This window comes from Felis catus, chromosome A3 (assembly GCF_018350175.1).
Source record: "Felis catus isolate Fca126 chromosome A3, F.catus_Fca126_mat1.0, whole genome shotgun sequence".
Lineage (NCBI taxonomy): Eukaryota > Metazoa > Chordata > Mammalia > Carnivora > Felidae > Felis > Felis catus.
In genome coordinates, this window is record NC_058370.1 from 123,922,102 (window position 1) to 123,940,459 (window position 18,358).

General features: G+C 35.4%; 1 protein-coding gene across 9 annotated transcripts in view; it reads right to left on the minus strand.

The window, feature by feature from the left end:
* The window catches only part of TDRD15 (tudor domain containing 15), a 701,518-nt gene that overhangs the window by 665,756 nt on the left and 17,404 nt on the right, over nt 1-18,358 (minus strand). For all 9 annotated transcript variants that reach the window (XM_045054884.1, XM_045054879.1, XM_045054883.1 and 6 more), the window contains one exon: nt 15,886-15,998. In XM_045054884.1, the coding sequence (XP_044910819.1) occupies nt 15,940-15,998 (59 nt within the window). In that variant the 3' untranslated portion in view covers nt 15,886-15,939. The remainder of the gene's footprint in view (nt 1-15,885; nt 15,999-18,358) is intronic.

Consider the following 18,358-nt stretch of genomic DNA (forward strand, 5'->3'; position numbering starts at 1 on the left):
GGGGCAAGCATAGAACAACTTCTATAGGCACACTCATTCAAAACTAAGAATCAGAACACATGCAGTAATTGCTTAGAAATCTCTTGAATTTCCAAATTGCTTGGAAACTAAATCCTCAGTTCATTAGAGATTTTCATGTTTTCCATACTATGGCAGTGGCAATTTTGCTAGATTTTCTTTAATATATATAACAAAGATTTCCAGTCTCCTTTCCTCCAGCTTTCAACATTTTCCTCAACTTCCTTAAAGCCCTCACTGACAGCCTCCTTGAGGACCTTCAGGCTTCCTTCCAGTTTCTGCCCACTCTTCAGTCCTAAAGTTATAGCAACATCTCATGTCTGGTACCAAAGTCTATTCCATTTATTATTTATTTCCATGTAACAACTTATTCTGAAACCCAGTGATAAAAATAATAATATTATGTCACAGATTCTATGAGACAGAAATTTGGAGAAAACATCGAAAAGTTGGCTTATCTGTGTTCCACAATGTCTGGGCCTTATCTAGGGAGACTCAAATGGTCCTACACTAGAACTATCAAAAAAAAAAAAAAAAAAGGATCTAAACATAACCTGTTCATGTAACTTCAGTTCCCTCAAAGCATGGCGGCCTCAAGGTAATTGGATTACTTACATGGCAATGCAGCATTAAGCATAACTATTCTAGTGAACAAGTCAGAGGTACATAGCCTAATATGACCCACCCTCACAATCAAGCACCATCACTTCTCCATACTCTTTGAAAAGAGTATGGAGACAGGAGATAGTGTTGTGGCCAAATTCAGAAGCTAAAATCCTCTCTGTCAGTTTATCTAGAAATGAGTGATGAAAACAAAGTACTACAGGCAATACACACAATGACAGGAGGGAACACGAATGCTTGTAACACATGTGTTTTTTCTGTCTCTCCAAATCCTATTAAAATAACATGGAAAAAAATAATATGGGAAAAAAAGCCACTTTGGGTTCCTCATGCGCTGAACAAAGAAGAAGAGTTGGATATATTGACTGAGGCGCCTGATCCAGCTTCTACTAGAGAACTAGGGTAGAAATTAAACAAGAGATGAGAAGACTATTCCCAGAATCCAAATGATTGCCTGTATTACCTCCAAGTGCTTCCTTATTGAATGGTAGAAGTTTAATGGCAAACTAGGGAAGTCTTGTCTTGGCTGCAAAAGTAACTGCCCTATGATAAACAACTGGACACAAAACCTAGAGAACATATAAAACTGTTTGCAGGCGTTGCACAGCATCCATGGAAGGGTTACAATCCTTGAGAAAGGTAACATGCGTGATTCGTCCAAAATTATTTGAACCATGGGCAGGAAGTGAGGTCAAGCATGGAGCAGTTTTACTGAATTAAGGATGCAGAAATCAAAGGTCAAGGCTATTTATAGCAACTGGGATTTGTGTGCCACAGTTAGAGCCACAGAAGATGAAACTCAGAAGCCCGCATGGTAATTCTCCAGGTCCTCAGTGAACTCCTAGTCCACAAAGCTACAGGGCAAGACTCCATAGTTAGTGTAGCTATGTTAAGAGGTTGAAAGCTGAGAAGAGATTCTGGAGACAACAGAGTGCTTGGGAGATTTTGCAGTTTGGGCCAAGCCAGAATAGAAGCACCCTGGAAAAACAACCCAGGCATTCAGCGGAGACCCCAGAAAAGTTATGCCATAGAAGATACAAAAAGCATGAAAACAAAATTAAATAGATGTGCCCTTAAGCTAGATCTTGATAAAATCCAAGTGATCCATTAGCAATTTAACCACCTACCAAAACAAAAATTTTAAATCTTCAGAGGATAACATAATCCAAAACTACAATATACATACACAGTGTCTTCCATATAATTAAAAACCAGGGGAAGAAAGAGGAAAAAGCAACAGATAACCAAGAGAAATTATTAAAGTAGACATTAATGATAAAAACTCTCAAACTTGGACTAGAAAATATCTTCCTCAACCTGATTAAAGGTTAAAACACCTATCACAAATATCATACTTAATGGGGGCGCCTGGGTGGCGCAGTCGGTTAAGCGTCCGACTTCAGCCAGGTCACGATCTCGCGGTCTGGGAGTTCGAGCCCCATGTCTGAGCCATCAGCCCAGAGCCTGGAGCCTGTTTCCGATTCTGTGTCTCCCTCTCTCTCTGCCCCTCCCCCGTTCATGCTCTGTCTCTCTCTGTCCCAAAAATAAATAAACGTTGAAAAAAAATTAAAAAAAATATATATCATTTAATGGTGTAAGACAGAAGGCCTTTCTCCTAACATGGATGAGACATGGATGCCTGCTTTCACCACTTTTCAACGTTATACTGGAGTACTCTCTGCCAAGAAAAAAAGGGGGAAAGGATCCAAATGGAAAGGGAAAACTTAAATTTTACTTGCATACAACATTCTATATGCAGAAAATCCAAAGAACTATACTCATACACATATAAATTAGAATAAACAAGTACAGAAAGGTTACAGAATACAAGGTTAAAATTCAAAATCAATTGTATTCCAGTAAACAATGAATTAGAGAATTAAATCAACAATATATTTCATGCAACAAAGAAAATATCTAGAAATAAAGAGTAAGAGTTTCAAGACTTGTGCACTAAAACTTACAAACATTGTAGATGGAAATTAAAGATAAACACACAGATATTCCCTGTTCATGGATTGGAAGATTCAATATTGTTAAGATAGCAAGTCTCCCCTAAAGAATCTATAGATTGAATCAACTGCTATAAAATCTAGCTTTTTTGTTTTTTTTAGAAATAAAAAATGATCCTCACATTCATGTGGAAATGTAATAGACCCAAAACAGCAAAAGCAATCCGGAAAAAAAGAGAGAGAGAGAGAGAGAGAACTTACCCTTTGATTTCAAAAATATCCCAAAGCTATAGTAATCACAACAGTGAAGTACAGGCAAGAGACTAGTCCCATAGATCAACGGAAGAGAATTAAGAGTCCATAAATAAATCATTTTGGGTCAAGTGATTTTGCCAAAGGTTCCACAACAACTCAGTGAACACAGAATAGCCTTTTAAAATAAATGGTGATGCCAAGAAGAATAAATTACCTAGGGATAAATCTAACCAAAGATGTAAAAGATCTGTATGCTGAAAACTATAGAAAGCTTATGAAGGAAATTGAAGAAGATATAAAGAAATGGAAAAACAGTCCGTGCTCATGGATTGGAAGAATAAATATTGTCAAAATGTCAATACTACCCAAAGCTATCTACACATTCAATGCAATCCCAATCAAAATTGCACCAGCATTCTTCTCAAAGCTAGAACAAGCAATCCTAAAATTCATATGGAACCACAAAAGGCCCCGAATAGCCAAAGTAATTTTGAAGAAGACCAAAGCAGGAGGTATCACAATCCCAGGCTTTAGCCTCTACTACAAAGCTGTAATCATCAAGACAGCATGGTATTGGCACAAAAACAGACACATAGACCAATGGAATAGAATAGAAACCCCAGAACTAGACCCACAAACGTATGGCCAACTAATCTTTGACAAAGCAGAAAAGAACATCCAATGGAAAAAGACAGTCTCTTTAACAAATGGTGCTGGGAGAACTGGACAGCAACATGCGGAAGATTGAAACTAGACCACTTTCTCACACCATTCACAAAAATAAACTCAAAATGGATAAAGGACTTGAATGTGAGACAGGAAACCATCAAAACCCTAGAGGAGAAAGCAGGAAAAGACCTCTCTGACCTCAGCCGTAGCAATTTCTTACTTGACACATCCCCAAAGGCAAGGGAATTAAAAGCAAAAATGAACTACTGGGACCTTATGAAGATAAAAAGCTTCTGCACAGCAAAGGAAACAACCAACAAAACTAAAAGGCAACCAACGGAATGGGAAAAGATATTTGCAAATGACATATCGGACAAAGGGCTAGTATCCAAAATCTATAAAGAGCTCACCAAACTCCACACCCGAAAAACAAATAACCCAGTGAAGAAATGGGCAGAAAACACGAATAGACACTTCTCTAAAGAAGACATCCGGATGGCCAACAGGCACATGAAAAGATGCTCAACGTTGCTCCTAATCAGGGAAATACAAATCAAAACCACACTCAGATATCACCTCAGGCCGGTCAGAGTCGCCAAAATGAACAAATCAGGAGACTATAGATGCTGGAGAGGATGTGGAGAAACAGGAACCCTCTTGCACTGTTGGTGAGAATGCAAACTGGTGCAGCCACTCTGGAAAACAGTGTGGAGGTTCCTCAGAAAATTAAAAATAGACCTACCCTAGGACCCAGCAGTAGCACTGCTAGGAATTTACCCAAGGGATACAGGAGTACTGATGCATAGGGGCACCTGTATCCCAATGTTTACAGCAGCACTCTCAACAATAGCCAAATTATGGAAAGAGCCTAAATGTCCATCAACTGATGAATGGATAAAGAAATTGTGGTTTATATACACAATGGAGTACTACGTGGCAATGAGAAAGAATGAAATACGGTCCTTAGTAGCTACGTGGATGGAACTGGAGAGTGTGATGCTAAGTGAAATAAGCCACACAGAGAAAGACAGATACCATATGGTTTCACTCTTATGTGGATCCTGAGAAACTTAACAGAAACCCATGGGGGAGGGCAAGGAAAAAAAAAGAGGTTAGAATGATAGAGAGCCAAAGCATAAGAGACTCTTAAAAACTGAGAACAAACTGAGGGTTGATGGGGGGTGGGAGGGAGGGGAGGGTGGGTGATGGGTATTGAGGAGGGCACTTTTTGGGATGAGCATTGGGTGTTGTATGGAAACCAATTTGACAATAAATTTCATATATTGAAAAAATAAATAAAAATAAAATAAATGGTGATGTAAAAACCGGAAATCCACCTGCAAAAAAATAAAGTTATATCCCACCTCATACCACATACAAAAATTAACTCAAAATAGATCACAGACCTAAATATAAGTTAAGATTTTAAAACTCTTAGGAAAAACTTTTATAAATATTCGCCATCTTGGATTAGGTAATGACTTCCTATGTATGACACCAAAAGCAAATGCAAAAGCAACAAAAATATGGATACACACTGGACTCCATCAAAATTAAATAATTTGTGTTTCAAAGGGAGATCAAAGTGAAAAGACAACCCAAAGTGGGGGAAAATATTTGTAAACCATATACAGGATAAGGGGCCTGTATCCAGAAACAAACTCTTACTACTCAACAATAAAGGGACAAAAAAAATATTAATGGTAACAATTTTTGAAAACTTTTATTTAAGGAAGATATACAAATGGCTAAGAAGCACATGGAAAGATACTCAATATCATTAGTGAAATGCAAACTAAAACCAAAAGATACATTTTCACATCCACTAGGATGGCAAGAATGAAAATGACAGATGAAGAACCAAGAGATGGTTCTTTGAAAATATAAGCAAAACTGATAAATCTTTAGCCAGACTCATCAAGAAAAAAGAGAACTCAAATGAAATGATAAATGAAGAAATAACAAACTACACCACAGAAATAAAAGGTAAGACTATTATGCCAACAAATTGGACAACCTAGAAGAAATGGATAGATTCCTAGAAGCATAACCTTCCAAAATTGAATCAGGAAGCAACAGTAAATTTGAACAGACCAGTTACTAGCAATGAAATAGAATCAGTAGTCAAAAAATCTCCCAACAAACAAAATCCAGGACCAGACAGCTTCACAGGTGAATTCTACTAAACATTTACATGATTTAAAGCATTTAAATTTAAAGAAGAATCAGTACCCATTCCTCTCAAATATTCCAAAAAAACAGAAGAGGAAGAAAGCTTTTAAATTCATTCTAGCAGGGCAACATTACCCTGAGACCAAACCAAACACAAACACTACAAAAAAAGAAAACTACAGGTCAATATCTGTGATAAACATAAAAAATTCCTCAACAAAATATTAGCAAACCAAATATAATACATTAAACAAAATCATTCACATCAAGTGCAATTTATTCCAGATATGCAAAGGTAGCTCAATATTCATAAATATATTCAAAATTATATACCACATTAAGAAGAGAAAATCTCAACAGATTCAGAAAAAACATTTGATAAAGTACAACATCCATTCATGATAAAAAATGTTCAACAAAGTCGATGTAGAATGAACACACCTCAACATAATAAAGGCCATATATGAAACATGCACAGCTAACATCATACTCAATGGTGAAAACTGGGACCCTTTCCTCTAAGATCATGAACAAGGATGGTCACTCTCACCATTTTTATTTGACATAGAAGTCTGTGCACAGTATTTAGACAAGAAAAAGAAAAAGCATCCAAATTGGTAATGAAGAAGTAAAACTTTACTATTTGCAGATTATATTAAAATGTGTATAAGAAACCCCTAAAGACTCCAGGAAAAAAAAACTACTAGAACTGTTAAATGAATTCAGTAAAGTCACAGGATACAAAATATATAGAAATCTACTTAATTACTATACACTAATAATGAAATAGCACAGGGAAATTAAGAAAACAATCCCACTTACAATTGTACCAAAAATACCTAGGAATAAACTTAACCAAGGAGGTGAAAGACCTATATTCCAAAAACTATAAAATGTTGATGGAAGAAATTGAAGACACAAACAAATGGAAAGATGTTCCATGCTCATGGATTAGAAGAGCCAACATGGTTAAAATGTTCATACTACGTAAAGCAGTCTATGGATTTACTGCAATCCCTATAAAAATAATCAACATTTTTTACATAACTAGAATAAATAATCCTAAAATGTGTATGGAACCACAAAAGACCCCAAATAGCCAAAGCAATCTCCAGAAAGAACAAAGCTGGAGTATTATAATCCTAGATTTCAATGTATGCTACAAAGCTATAGTAATTAAAACAGTATGGTATTGGCACAAAAACAAACACACAGATCAATGAAACAGAATAGAGAGCCCAGAAACAGACCCACACTTACATGTTCAATGAATCTACAATGCAGAAGGCAAGAATATATAATGGGGAAAAGACAGTCTCTTCAACAAACGGTGCTGGGAAAACTGGAGAGCTACATGAAAAATAATAAAACTGGGTCATTTTCTTACACCATACAGAAAAGTAAACTCAAAATGGATTAAGGACCCAAATGTGAAACTTTGAAACCATAAAACCCCTTGAAGAAAACATAGGCAGTAATTTCTTTGATATCAGCCATAGAAATATTTTTCTAGATAGGTCACCTTGGGCAAGGGCAACAAAAGCAAAATTAAACTACTAGGACTACCCCAAAATAAAAAGCTTTTGCACAGCAAAGGAAACCATCACAAAGCAGACCACTGCCTATTTACTGAATGGGAGAAAATATTTATAAATGACATATTTGATAGGGGCTAATAACCTAAATATATAAAGGACTTCTATAACTCAACACCAAAAAACAAACAATCAAATTACAAATGAGTGGAGGACTTGAATAGAGTTTTTCTAAAGACAACATACAGATGGCCAACACACGAAAAGATGATCAACATCACTAATCAGCTGGGAAATGCAAATTAAAATCACAATGAGATATTACCTCACATCTGTCAGCTAACATCAAAAACGGAATAAATAACAAGTGTAAACAAGGATGTGGAGAAAAAGGAACCCTCATGCACTGTTGAAGGGTATGTAAATTGGTTCCACTACTAGGGAAAATAGTATGTAGGTTTCTTACATTAAAAACAGAATTACCATATGATCCAATGATTTCAGTACCAGGTATTTACCCAAAGAAAATAAAAACGCTAATTTGAAAAAGATACATGCACTCCTATGTTTATTTCAGCATGATTTATAATAGCCAAGAAATGGAAGCAACCCAAGAGTCCATCCATAGACGAATGGATGAAGAAAATCTGGTACATGTATCTGCAATGAAATATCAGTCACTCAAGAAAAAAAAAGGCAGCAATCTTCCCAGGTACACAACACAAATGGACCTAGAGGCTATAATGCTAAGTGAAATAGGTCAGAGATTAAGCCAAAATGAATTAAAAAAAAAAAAAAAAGACCTTAAATGGAGAGAAACAGTGGTTGCCGGTGCGGGGTGGGTGGATTTTAAAGAAAGACACAACATATTGACAAGGATATAAGGATACAGAGAATCAGCAAAACCTCCATATAGTCAATAGGAATATAAAAATGGTACAGTCACTTTGAAAAACAGTTTGGATTTTTTAAACATTAAACATGACTTTACCAAAAGACCCAGTAATTCCACTCTTAGGTATATATCCAAGAGAAATGAACACATTCACATAAAGGTTTGTACATATATATTTTTAGCAGCATTAATCCTAACAGTCAAAACTTAGAAATATGTATATTTATTCAATGAAATACTATTAAGCAATAAGAAAGGATGAACTACTGATACACACTATGATATGGATGTAGCTCAAAAACATTTTACTCAGTGAAAGAAGCCAGACACAAGAGACCAAATATCACGATTCCATTTATATAAAAAGTCCAGAAAAGAGAAGTGTTAAGGACAGAAATTAATGTTTGCCTGAAACAGGGAGTGGGGGTAGAAAAGGATATGGGAATTAACAGTAAATGTATGTAGGAATATTGAATAATAAGATGTTGTAAAAGTTTTTAATGGGGATAGTTGCACAACTTGTGACAAATACCAAACACTGAATTGTACATCTGAAAAGAGCTTATCAAAAAAGAAAAGAGCTTATCATATGATATGAAAATATGCCTAAAGTTAAAGATATTCAGAGGAAAACAAAAGCTGAGAAAATCACTGTTATTGGATCCAAATTAATATAAAGGGGCATTAAAAAATAACCTAAAAAATGGACACACTTCAAAATATATGGGCTGCACCTGAAGAACACTTAAAAAGTTGTTTCTGTGGGTGCCTGGGTGGCCCAATTAGTTAAGTGTCCGATGCTTGGTTCTGCCTCAGGTCATGATCTCACGGTTCATGGGTTTGAGCCTGCATCAGGCTCTGTGCTAACAGTACGGAGCCTGCTTGGGATTCTCTCTCTCCCTCTATCTCCACCCCATCCCTACTCTTCATCCTCTCTCTCACTCTGTCTCTCTCAACATATAAACTTTAAAGCAGTTTCTGGCATTAAGCACTTCTATTACAAAAGACAAAGATCTAAAATAATAGCTACTTTAAGAAGCTAGAAAAAGCAAATCAAACACAGTAAAAGTCAAAGCAGAAATGAAACAGAAAATGGAAGAACCATGGGGAAAAAATGGAATTTCTTTCAAAGGAGAAATATAATCCTACATAAAAATTTTCAGATGATAGAGGAGACCTTTCCCAACTCATTCTGTTCCCCTGATACCAAATCCAGAGAAGACATAACAAAGTGGGGAAAAAAGAACCATAGACCAATATTCCTTATAAACAAAATTCCTTTAATAACGCTAGCACCAAATATAGCAAGACATTAAAAAGATTGCATAACATGCCTACATGAGACATCACAGAAATGCAAGGGTGTTTTAACATTCAAAAATCATATTTTGGTCTTCCCAGGAAGGTTTCCTATGACCAGCTGACAGAGGATATTTTAACAATCAAGTATGATCCATAAATTGGTCAACACAGTATGCCACTGCAAGCCAGCATGCACTACTGCCTGACTACATGCCCATTCAGGGACATCCCTGAAGGAACAATGCTAAGAAGAAACTTTCCCTTTGGGCACACCCTACATCCTTTCTGAATGGAAATGGAAGAAACCTAAGGTAACCACATATAGACTGCCACACAGTGGTAACTGGTTAAGTTGGTTGGCTAGGGCTCAGAAGGTACAAGTATGGAAGACAAAGATAAGGAAACCTGCAGAAGAGCCATTTGGATGAGCCAGTGGTAATGACCATGTGAATCTTGGCATATCAATCTTGGTGATTCATCTCAATGCTTATCATAGACATCCTCCACAGGAGTAACGCTCAACCAGATGAAGAGAATTACCCATCCAGAGGGTTTCATCCTACCTCTATTCTCTACCTCTAGTGTACAATGACCCAACAATTCCAGCAATGAAACCCAGACACATCCAACAGAAATGCACATACATGTTCATGAAATGGCACGCAGTTATTTCCCTTATTATTTGCAATAGTTGGAAACTAGAAAAATTGTCAAGAGTAGAATGAATAAATTTATACCCTACAATAAAAATTATTTATTCAGAAATGAAAACGAATGGGGTGCCTGTGTGGCTCAATTGGTTAAGTGTCTGACTCAGTTTCAGCTCAGATCATGATCTCATCGTTCATAAGTTCAAGCCCACATAGGGCTCTGAACTGACAGCACAGAGCCTGCTTGGGATTCTCTCTCTCCACCCCTCCCCTTTTTGCTTGTGTTATAAATAAATACATAAATACATAATTTTAAGAAATTAAAATAAATGAACCATAACTACACACACAAAAAAAAATGGATAAATCTCGTACTTAAAAATTGTGCAAAAAGAAACAAAAACATACTACTAGAGTGCCTGGGTGGCTCAGTTAAGTGTCTAACTCTTGGTTTTGGCTCAGGTAAAAACTTAAATAAAAAAAAAAAGCATACTATCAGTTCCATATATAACCATTAAAAGAAAAAAGCATTATTTCTTGGTTGCTGGCAAAATTAGGTGGTAAAACTACTTTAAAGACACAAAAAAAGGAACATAGTGCCACAAAAGTCAGGGTAGTAGTTCCTTTGGAGAGGAGGGCATAAATATTTGAGAGGACAGGAAAAGAGCTTCTGGAGTCCTGGTAATGATCCATTTTTGCACTGTGTAGCAGTTACACAGGTGTTTTATCAGAAAGCCTGTAGCTATATATCTTGGTTTTGTACACTTTTAGGTCTACACTTAAAAATAACAAGGTTTAGGGGTGCCTAAGGTGGCTCAGTCGGTTAAGCATCCAACTTGGGCTCGGGTCATGATTTCACGGTTTGTTAGTTTGAGCCCGGTGTCAGGCTCTGAGCTGTCAGCACAGAGGCTCAAAGCCTGGAGCCTGCTTCAGATTCTGTGCCTCGCTATCTCTCTGCCCTCTCCCACTCACACTATGTCTGTCTAACATAAACATTAAAAACCTTTTTTAAGAAAATAACAAGGTTTAGGGGTGCCTAGGTGGCTCAGTCAGGTAGGTGTCCAACTTTGGCTCAGGTCATGATCTTACAGTCCATGAATTCAAGCCCCACATCCAGTTCTACGCTGACAGCTCAGAGCCTGGTGCCTGCTTCAGATTCTGTCTCCCTCTTTCTCTACCACTCCCCCACTTGCACTCTGTCTCCTGCTCTCTCTCAAAACTAAACATTAAAAAAACTTTTTTTAAATAACAAAGGTTTAAAAATGCTAATAGCTAGTAATAGCTATTATTATGACCAAGAGCTAATAATGACATGCATAGAATGATCTAGACTAAGGATGGCATTCTCCCCACCCTAGCGATCTCCTTTTTCATTTATTTTTTGGTTCTTGAGGTTTGAGATTTTATTCCCTTTAATTTTGAAATCCCTAAACTAGATATCAGAATTTCATTACATTTCTCTGTTCTTCTCTAAAGAGTCTCAAGGAATAGCTTATTGAATTCATAAGCTATACATAAGCTTCATACATGTAATTTTTAAGAAGCTTTACTGAAATATTCAGGGGTCATAAAATTCACCTTGTTCAAGTGTACAGATCAATAAGTTTTAGTATATTCAAAGAATTGTGTAACTACTGTCACCATTTAACTTCTGAACATTTTCAGAGCCCCAAAGAGAAATTCCACACCCATGAGTAGTCACTTTCTATATTCCCAACTCCCCTCAGGCCTTGGCGATCAAAACAAAATAGGGTGATTGTACTGAGTCAGTTGTGCGTGGCTGTACCATGTGGCCTCTAATTTCCTTCCTTGTAGGTCTAAGTTCCCTAGCATATCTTTGAAGAATCAGGCTCACAGGTCATTTTTTAAAATTGTTTTAGTGTATATTTATTTCTGAGAGAGAGACAGAGCACAAGCAAAGGAGGAGCAGAGAGAGGAGGAGACACAGAATCTGAAGCAGGCTCCAGGCTCTGAGCTGTCAGCACAGAGCCTGACGTGGGGCTCAAACCCAGGAACTGTGAGATCATGACCAGAGCTGAAGTTGGATGCTTAACCTACTGAGCCACCCAAGCGCCCCATCACAGGTCATATTTTTAAAGTCTTTTTCCAACCAGTCCCCCAATCCCAGGAAGTAAAGTGCACGGTCTTCTGTGGTCCTAAAGCACCTTATTATATACCTTTATTACATACCATGTACCATTCTTTGTTATAATTACTAATGTGCTTCCACCGCTATAATGTAAGTATCTTAAAAACCAGAATTTGACTTGTTTTTGTATCTCCTATATCTAACACAGTTTGATGAATGAATGTACCATATAGAAGACTGTAACAAGATTATAAAAGATAAGGTTTTAGTACTAAGGAGAAGATTTTCAGAGATTATCAATATGTTCAAGGACACAGAGACAAATATATTATGAAATAGCATTATAACATTAGTCAATAACTGATCACTTTGTGATTAATGAAAAATTATGAGAAAACTAAGAAAACACATTAAAACCATTACACAAGATGTTAATGTATCATCAAAGGGGAACTTCTATAAGAATCTTAAATACTCGTAGTATGGCTATCATGATATAACCTAAGAAAAATTCTAGAAGTCAAATGTAGAAAATAAATATAATGCGGGAGACTCTTAAAAAGTTGAGAAATATATCCAAATTATAGGCCAAATAAAAAGATTTATAATTTTTAAAACTCCAGCATTCCTTCAAAAGTGAAAAAAAATGAAAAATTAAAAACTGTTTTGAGAATTAGAAATACCTTTAAAGAGAAAAAAAATTGTGCCAAGTGTCTGAGTAAGGACTAATTTTGGTTAAAGGAAATGTTAAAGTGAATTCAATTTTTCATCACTATATGCACAAGGTATGATTCTGTTAATGCTATATTGCCCTTTTAAAACATACTCATTGAGATTTTAGCAAACTATGTTTATAATGTTTTACTGTGAAAAAGTAACTCAAAATACTCAATATACAAAACAAAAATAATTTCCCTTGAGCGTACACAACTAGAACAAAAGAAGTTTTTAAGCAATAGCAGAGTTAAATACACATATAAAAGTCAGAAAAAGTTATAGGGGTGTCCGGGTGGCTCAGCTGTTAAGTGTCCAACTCTTGATTTCAGCTTAGGTCATGATGTCACAGTTCATGAAGAGTTCGAGCTCCACATCGGGCTTCGCACTGACAGCATGGAACCTGCTTGAGATTCTCTCTGTCCCCCCACCTCTTTCTGCCCCTCCGCCACGCTCAAAAGAAATAAACTTAAAAAAAATAAAAGGGGGGCATCCGGGTGGCTCAGCAGGTTGAGCGTCCCACTTCAGCTCAGGTCACAATCTCATGGTCTGTGAGTTTGAGCCCCACATCAGGCTCTGTGCTGACAGCTTGGAGCCTGGAGGCCCTTCAGATTCTTTGTCTCCGTCTTTCTCTGCCCCTTCCCCACTCATGCTCTCTCTCACTCTCAAAAATGAATAAATGTTTAAAAAAAAATTGAATACACACACATATTTGAATAATGCATATGTGAATATTTTTTAAAAACCAAATCAATTATCATTTCTAAAGAATACTTTTTCTATTCTTATAAAATTTTACATGAGTTCAAAAAATAACATTTTTTAATTTATAGGAGTAAAGCAAAATTACAAATGAATTTAGGGGTGCAGTCAGTTAAACATCTGACTGGATCTCAGCTCAGGTCATGATCTCATGGTTCATGGAATCGAGCCCCACACAGGGCTCTATGCTGATATCATGGATCCTCTCTGTCCCTCTTTCTCTATCCCTTCCCTGCTTGAGCATGCACAAGTGCTCTCTCTCAAAATAAACTTAAAAAAATTATCAAGTATGTTTCTGAGAAAAATTTTTAAAAAGTAAATTTAAAAAGTAAAGCTTAGCAATCCTCAACTTTGAAATATTTTAATCTAAAAATGTAAATGTGCTACTTCCCAAATTTTGAATCAATAGTCTATTGCCAACATTCATAAAATAACAGCTTCTACTAACTTAAATTCATACAAGTGTTTTAGAGTAGGAAAAAGCATTATTTTAATATTGACTTATCTGTAAAATCTAATAAAACTTAATCCTAAGAAAATATAAATTTTAAGATGGATACGCTATTTGTTTTTGCTTGAAAGTACTCTGAATAACTATATTACTATACATCCTCCATGTTGTAATTTTACAGTATAACAAACTAGCTAATGTAGAACAAAAATAATAATGTAGCTCCATAAAAAAGAGGAAAATGGTTTTAAATTAAGCTCTTTTTATCTTAAAAGGAAACAATTTTAATCCTTTCTTCAGTTACTTTCTAGATTGGGCTTCTGTCTAATAAAAAATCAGTTAGGAATTAACTGAAACGTAGTCTTGTAAAAACATTTTCTACAGTATTTAATAACATAAATGCTATAAATAAATTTGTGAAGTTTGTCCATTTCTAAACATAAAATACTGTACCTCAAGACAAATAAATGAAATTAACAGAACTCTGAAAAACTGAAGAGGTATGAGGCCCTTCATGATAAAACTGGTACCAAAAAACACCCATTAATACTACTTTATCTTACTTTATTCATTTCTTTTGTTTCATTATCCAAATCATTAACTTTGCCATGTTTTATGGTAACAAAACAACAAAAGCAACCCAGTATTAGTCACAGAAGTTGTATAAAGTGAATTCATTTTCTAATAGAAGTACTTTTCTAAATTGCACAAAATAATCTGTGAGATCTGGTGAAGTTTGGAGGAAAATGACACAAAAGTATTCAAAGAAATTCGATTACAAAGAGTAAATATTAAATTCTCTGCTCTAAAATAATCACAAGCCACAGATTAATTTGGAGCGTAAAAATATGAAGCCTCCCTGCACTGAATAAACTTTCAAGATACCCAACTTAAACTCCTATATATTCATAAACAACAGCATTTCTGGAAATTACTTCCTAACCTCAAAAAAATGACAGTATTAATACATTCAATATACATGTACAATGATAAACTGGATTCTCCATACCTAGCTTAGGAAATTTCTAAATTTCCCCAAATATTCTCTAAATCACCAAATCTCTAGTTCTTCAAAACTATTTGGTGGACACTGACTCTTAAGTACATTTGCATGATTTTATGGTTCTATCCTGGCACCAAAACAATACTCTAAATTTGCTCAATAAATGTTTACTTGAAAAATAAATTCTAATTCACAGTTAAATACACTGACAAAATATCTACCCCCCCAACCAAACAGCAGTGTTCTTGAATAGCACAAATATCTACAACTAATGAACAACCAAAAGTGTAAAACCAAATTTAAAAAAAGGTATGACTGCAAAATAAAATGAAAGAAAAATCCCACTGTATGATCTAAAGAAAGGGAAGAATAGGATTAACTCTGACTTCTCTTCCATATCCTATTAATAAGTGCCAGTCCTAAAAGCACCCATATTTTCCTGGGAATGCAGTCCTATAGCCTTAACTCTCTATGTATTTTCCATGATTTCAATGATGTCCCTACAAAGCAGCAACTGAAACAAAGGTTTCAGTCAGGAAAGACACTTGAAAAATACAGATAATGGTAAAATATTATCTAATGACTGTGGAAACACAAGCAAAGAATGGTTTATCAAATGTTTAAAATACTTGAGGAGTGAACCACATTTCCTAAGTAATCTACAAACAAATCATCACAATTCCTGGTCACATAAAATTTCTGTAGCATTCTAATCATTGTCTCCTAGGGAAATAATTTGAACAATCTAGATGCCTTGAAGATACCTTTAATATTAGAAATTGTCATATGCTTACCACTTTTATTATATATTTGGAGCATCTACAACAAAACAGTAATTATTCGGTATCCTATGTATTATTTGTTGCCAAACTGATACATAGAGGATCTGAGCTTTCATCTCCCTTCACTGAAACACAAGCAAAAACAGTAATAATTAATATGCTGTAATATAATTTTCCAAGCATTATGGGTCTAATTCATAGTCAAGATTTTATTTTGAAAATACCTTCTATGAACAGAATTTTTTTAGTAAACAATTTCTAAAAGTCACAATTGAAAAAGGTAAAGGAGGAGTGAAGTATGGCATAATCAGATTACACATATACTATAATATATACATATAATTGTACATAACAACTGAAAAGATCTTTTCTTAAACAATCACTAATATATACCCATTTTGGAAAAAATACATATAGCCTGTTCTAATCTTTATTTAGAACTATAATTATCTCAATCATAAATCCTATCTTCCAAATAGAAATTTAACTGTTAATCTAACCATTGTACTATAAATATATAGATATATAGATATAGATACAGATATAGATACACACACACACACACACACACACACACACACACACACACTGCCCTACATATTTCAGTTTCTTGCAGAGCAGCATCAGCAATTTTTCAAATTGCAATTTCACAAAAGATTTACAAAACAAATACATTAGAGCTTTATTGGGATGGCTGATATTTCTAAAATTTCTGAGCACTTACTCTGCACCAGATACTAGTGAAAAGGTTTTACACATTTTAACTTATTCAGTCCTCACAAGAAGCCAAATGCATAGTTATTATTTCCATATTCCAGATGAAAAAACTGAGGCACAGCCATGTTAAAAAGCTTACCTACAGTTTCACAGTTAAGAAGGGATGAAGCAGGAATTCAAACTCAAGGAGCAAGGGGCCTCACTGACCTTACTTTTAAATACCATGCTACATCCGATGCAAGTGATTCATAAGTGTGTATCACCTACGAGTCTCGTATTTTCAAAATTCAGTCTAACATTTTACATGCCTGTCAGCCATTCTCCTTGGATGTCTAGGTGTATTATTTCAAATGTAAAATGTCAGACAAAATTCTCCTCTAAAGTTGGCTGCCATTCCAAATTTCTTTCAAAGGTGTCCTCCAGTTAAATAAGGAAGCATAGGAAGGTAGCACAAATCAACATAACGCAGTACTTCATTACCAAAGAGTGACTAGATACTTCTGTGCTTTTTGAAGGGTTGTTACATTCTTTAGTTCCCATAATTATCTATTCAAGGACTTCCAGGAAAAACAAACAAGCAACAACAAAAACCTGCAAAAACATCCTGGGAAAAGACTAGTAACTTTTAAGAAAACAATCTGCAAACAAAAACAACCAGTTTGAATATTTTAATACTGGTATGTTACAGTAGGGTGAAACTAGGGGAAAGTTAAGCCAATTTTCTAAACATAAGAGGCAGCAACTTCTATAATTAAAACAATACCTGGGCAAGGCAAAATAAATGTATTACACTTTGAGGTCATTTCTAACATCGTGGCATTTTTACTATATTTATTTCAAATTAAGTTTAGCACAGAATTGCTATAATTCACTATGTATAGTCTGGCCTCCAAATACAGGAGGAATAGATTTTAAGACTTTTCACAAAGTCCAGAATTGTTTTCTCTCACAAAATAATTCAGAAAGTTATCCACAATCGTCTCTAAAACAGTGGTTCTCAACCTTCTCTGTACATTACAATCACCCAGGGGGTTTTAAAATCCTCATGGAGGCGGTAGCCTGACCAATTAAAACAATCTCAAAGTGAGACCCAGGCATCAGAATTTTTTAAAGCTTTCTTTCTTAATGTCAGTGCAAAGTATAAATTCAACAGCATGGCCATTAGAGCCACTTTTCCAGTTTCCTTAATAGGCAACAATTTCAAATATTGCTAACTTCAACCAAGAACTAAAACCATTTTGCCCTAGATTCAAAGCACGTGCAGACAATAGTAACAAACAGCAGTGGCTACTACACTACCACTGTTGGACAAGTAATCGGGGCTAGGAGTTTGGACAGTACACAAGGCAATGAAACCACTTGATGTTTTCTTATTTTTTTGTTTTACATGGATCATGGCAAGTGTATTAGAAAATTCTTAGTCCATGAAACCATGGTTCTTGTATTTGTCTCACTCAAATTTATGATTTTTCCCTAGTGAAGATTTTTTAATTTAATGTTTGGTTCTTTGTTTTCATAATAGCTACTTTTACTTAATTCACTTACTGGTTCACTCTGTACTAGGAATGCAGGAGGTAGGATAGAGATGGGGACCAAGAGTGGGTTCTTAAGGAAAAACAAAGACGGTGGAAATAAACACATGTAAAGTAACAACAGAAGGTATAGAAATGCCAAAGTGTATGGGCTGATGGTCAAAAGCTTATAGAAAACTCTTCCTCAAATATCTAACTCCTTTCCAAAAGGCAGTATCAGTAATTAATAAAAGACT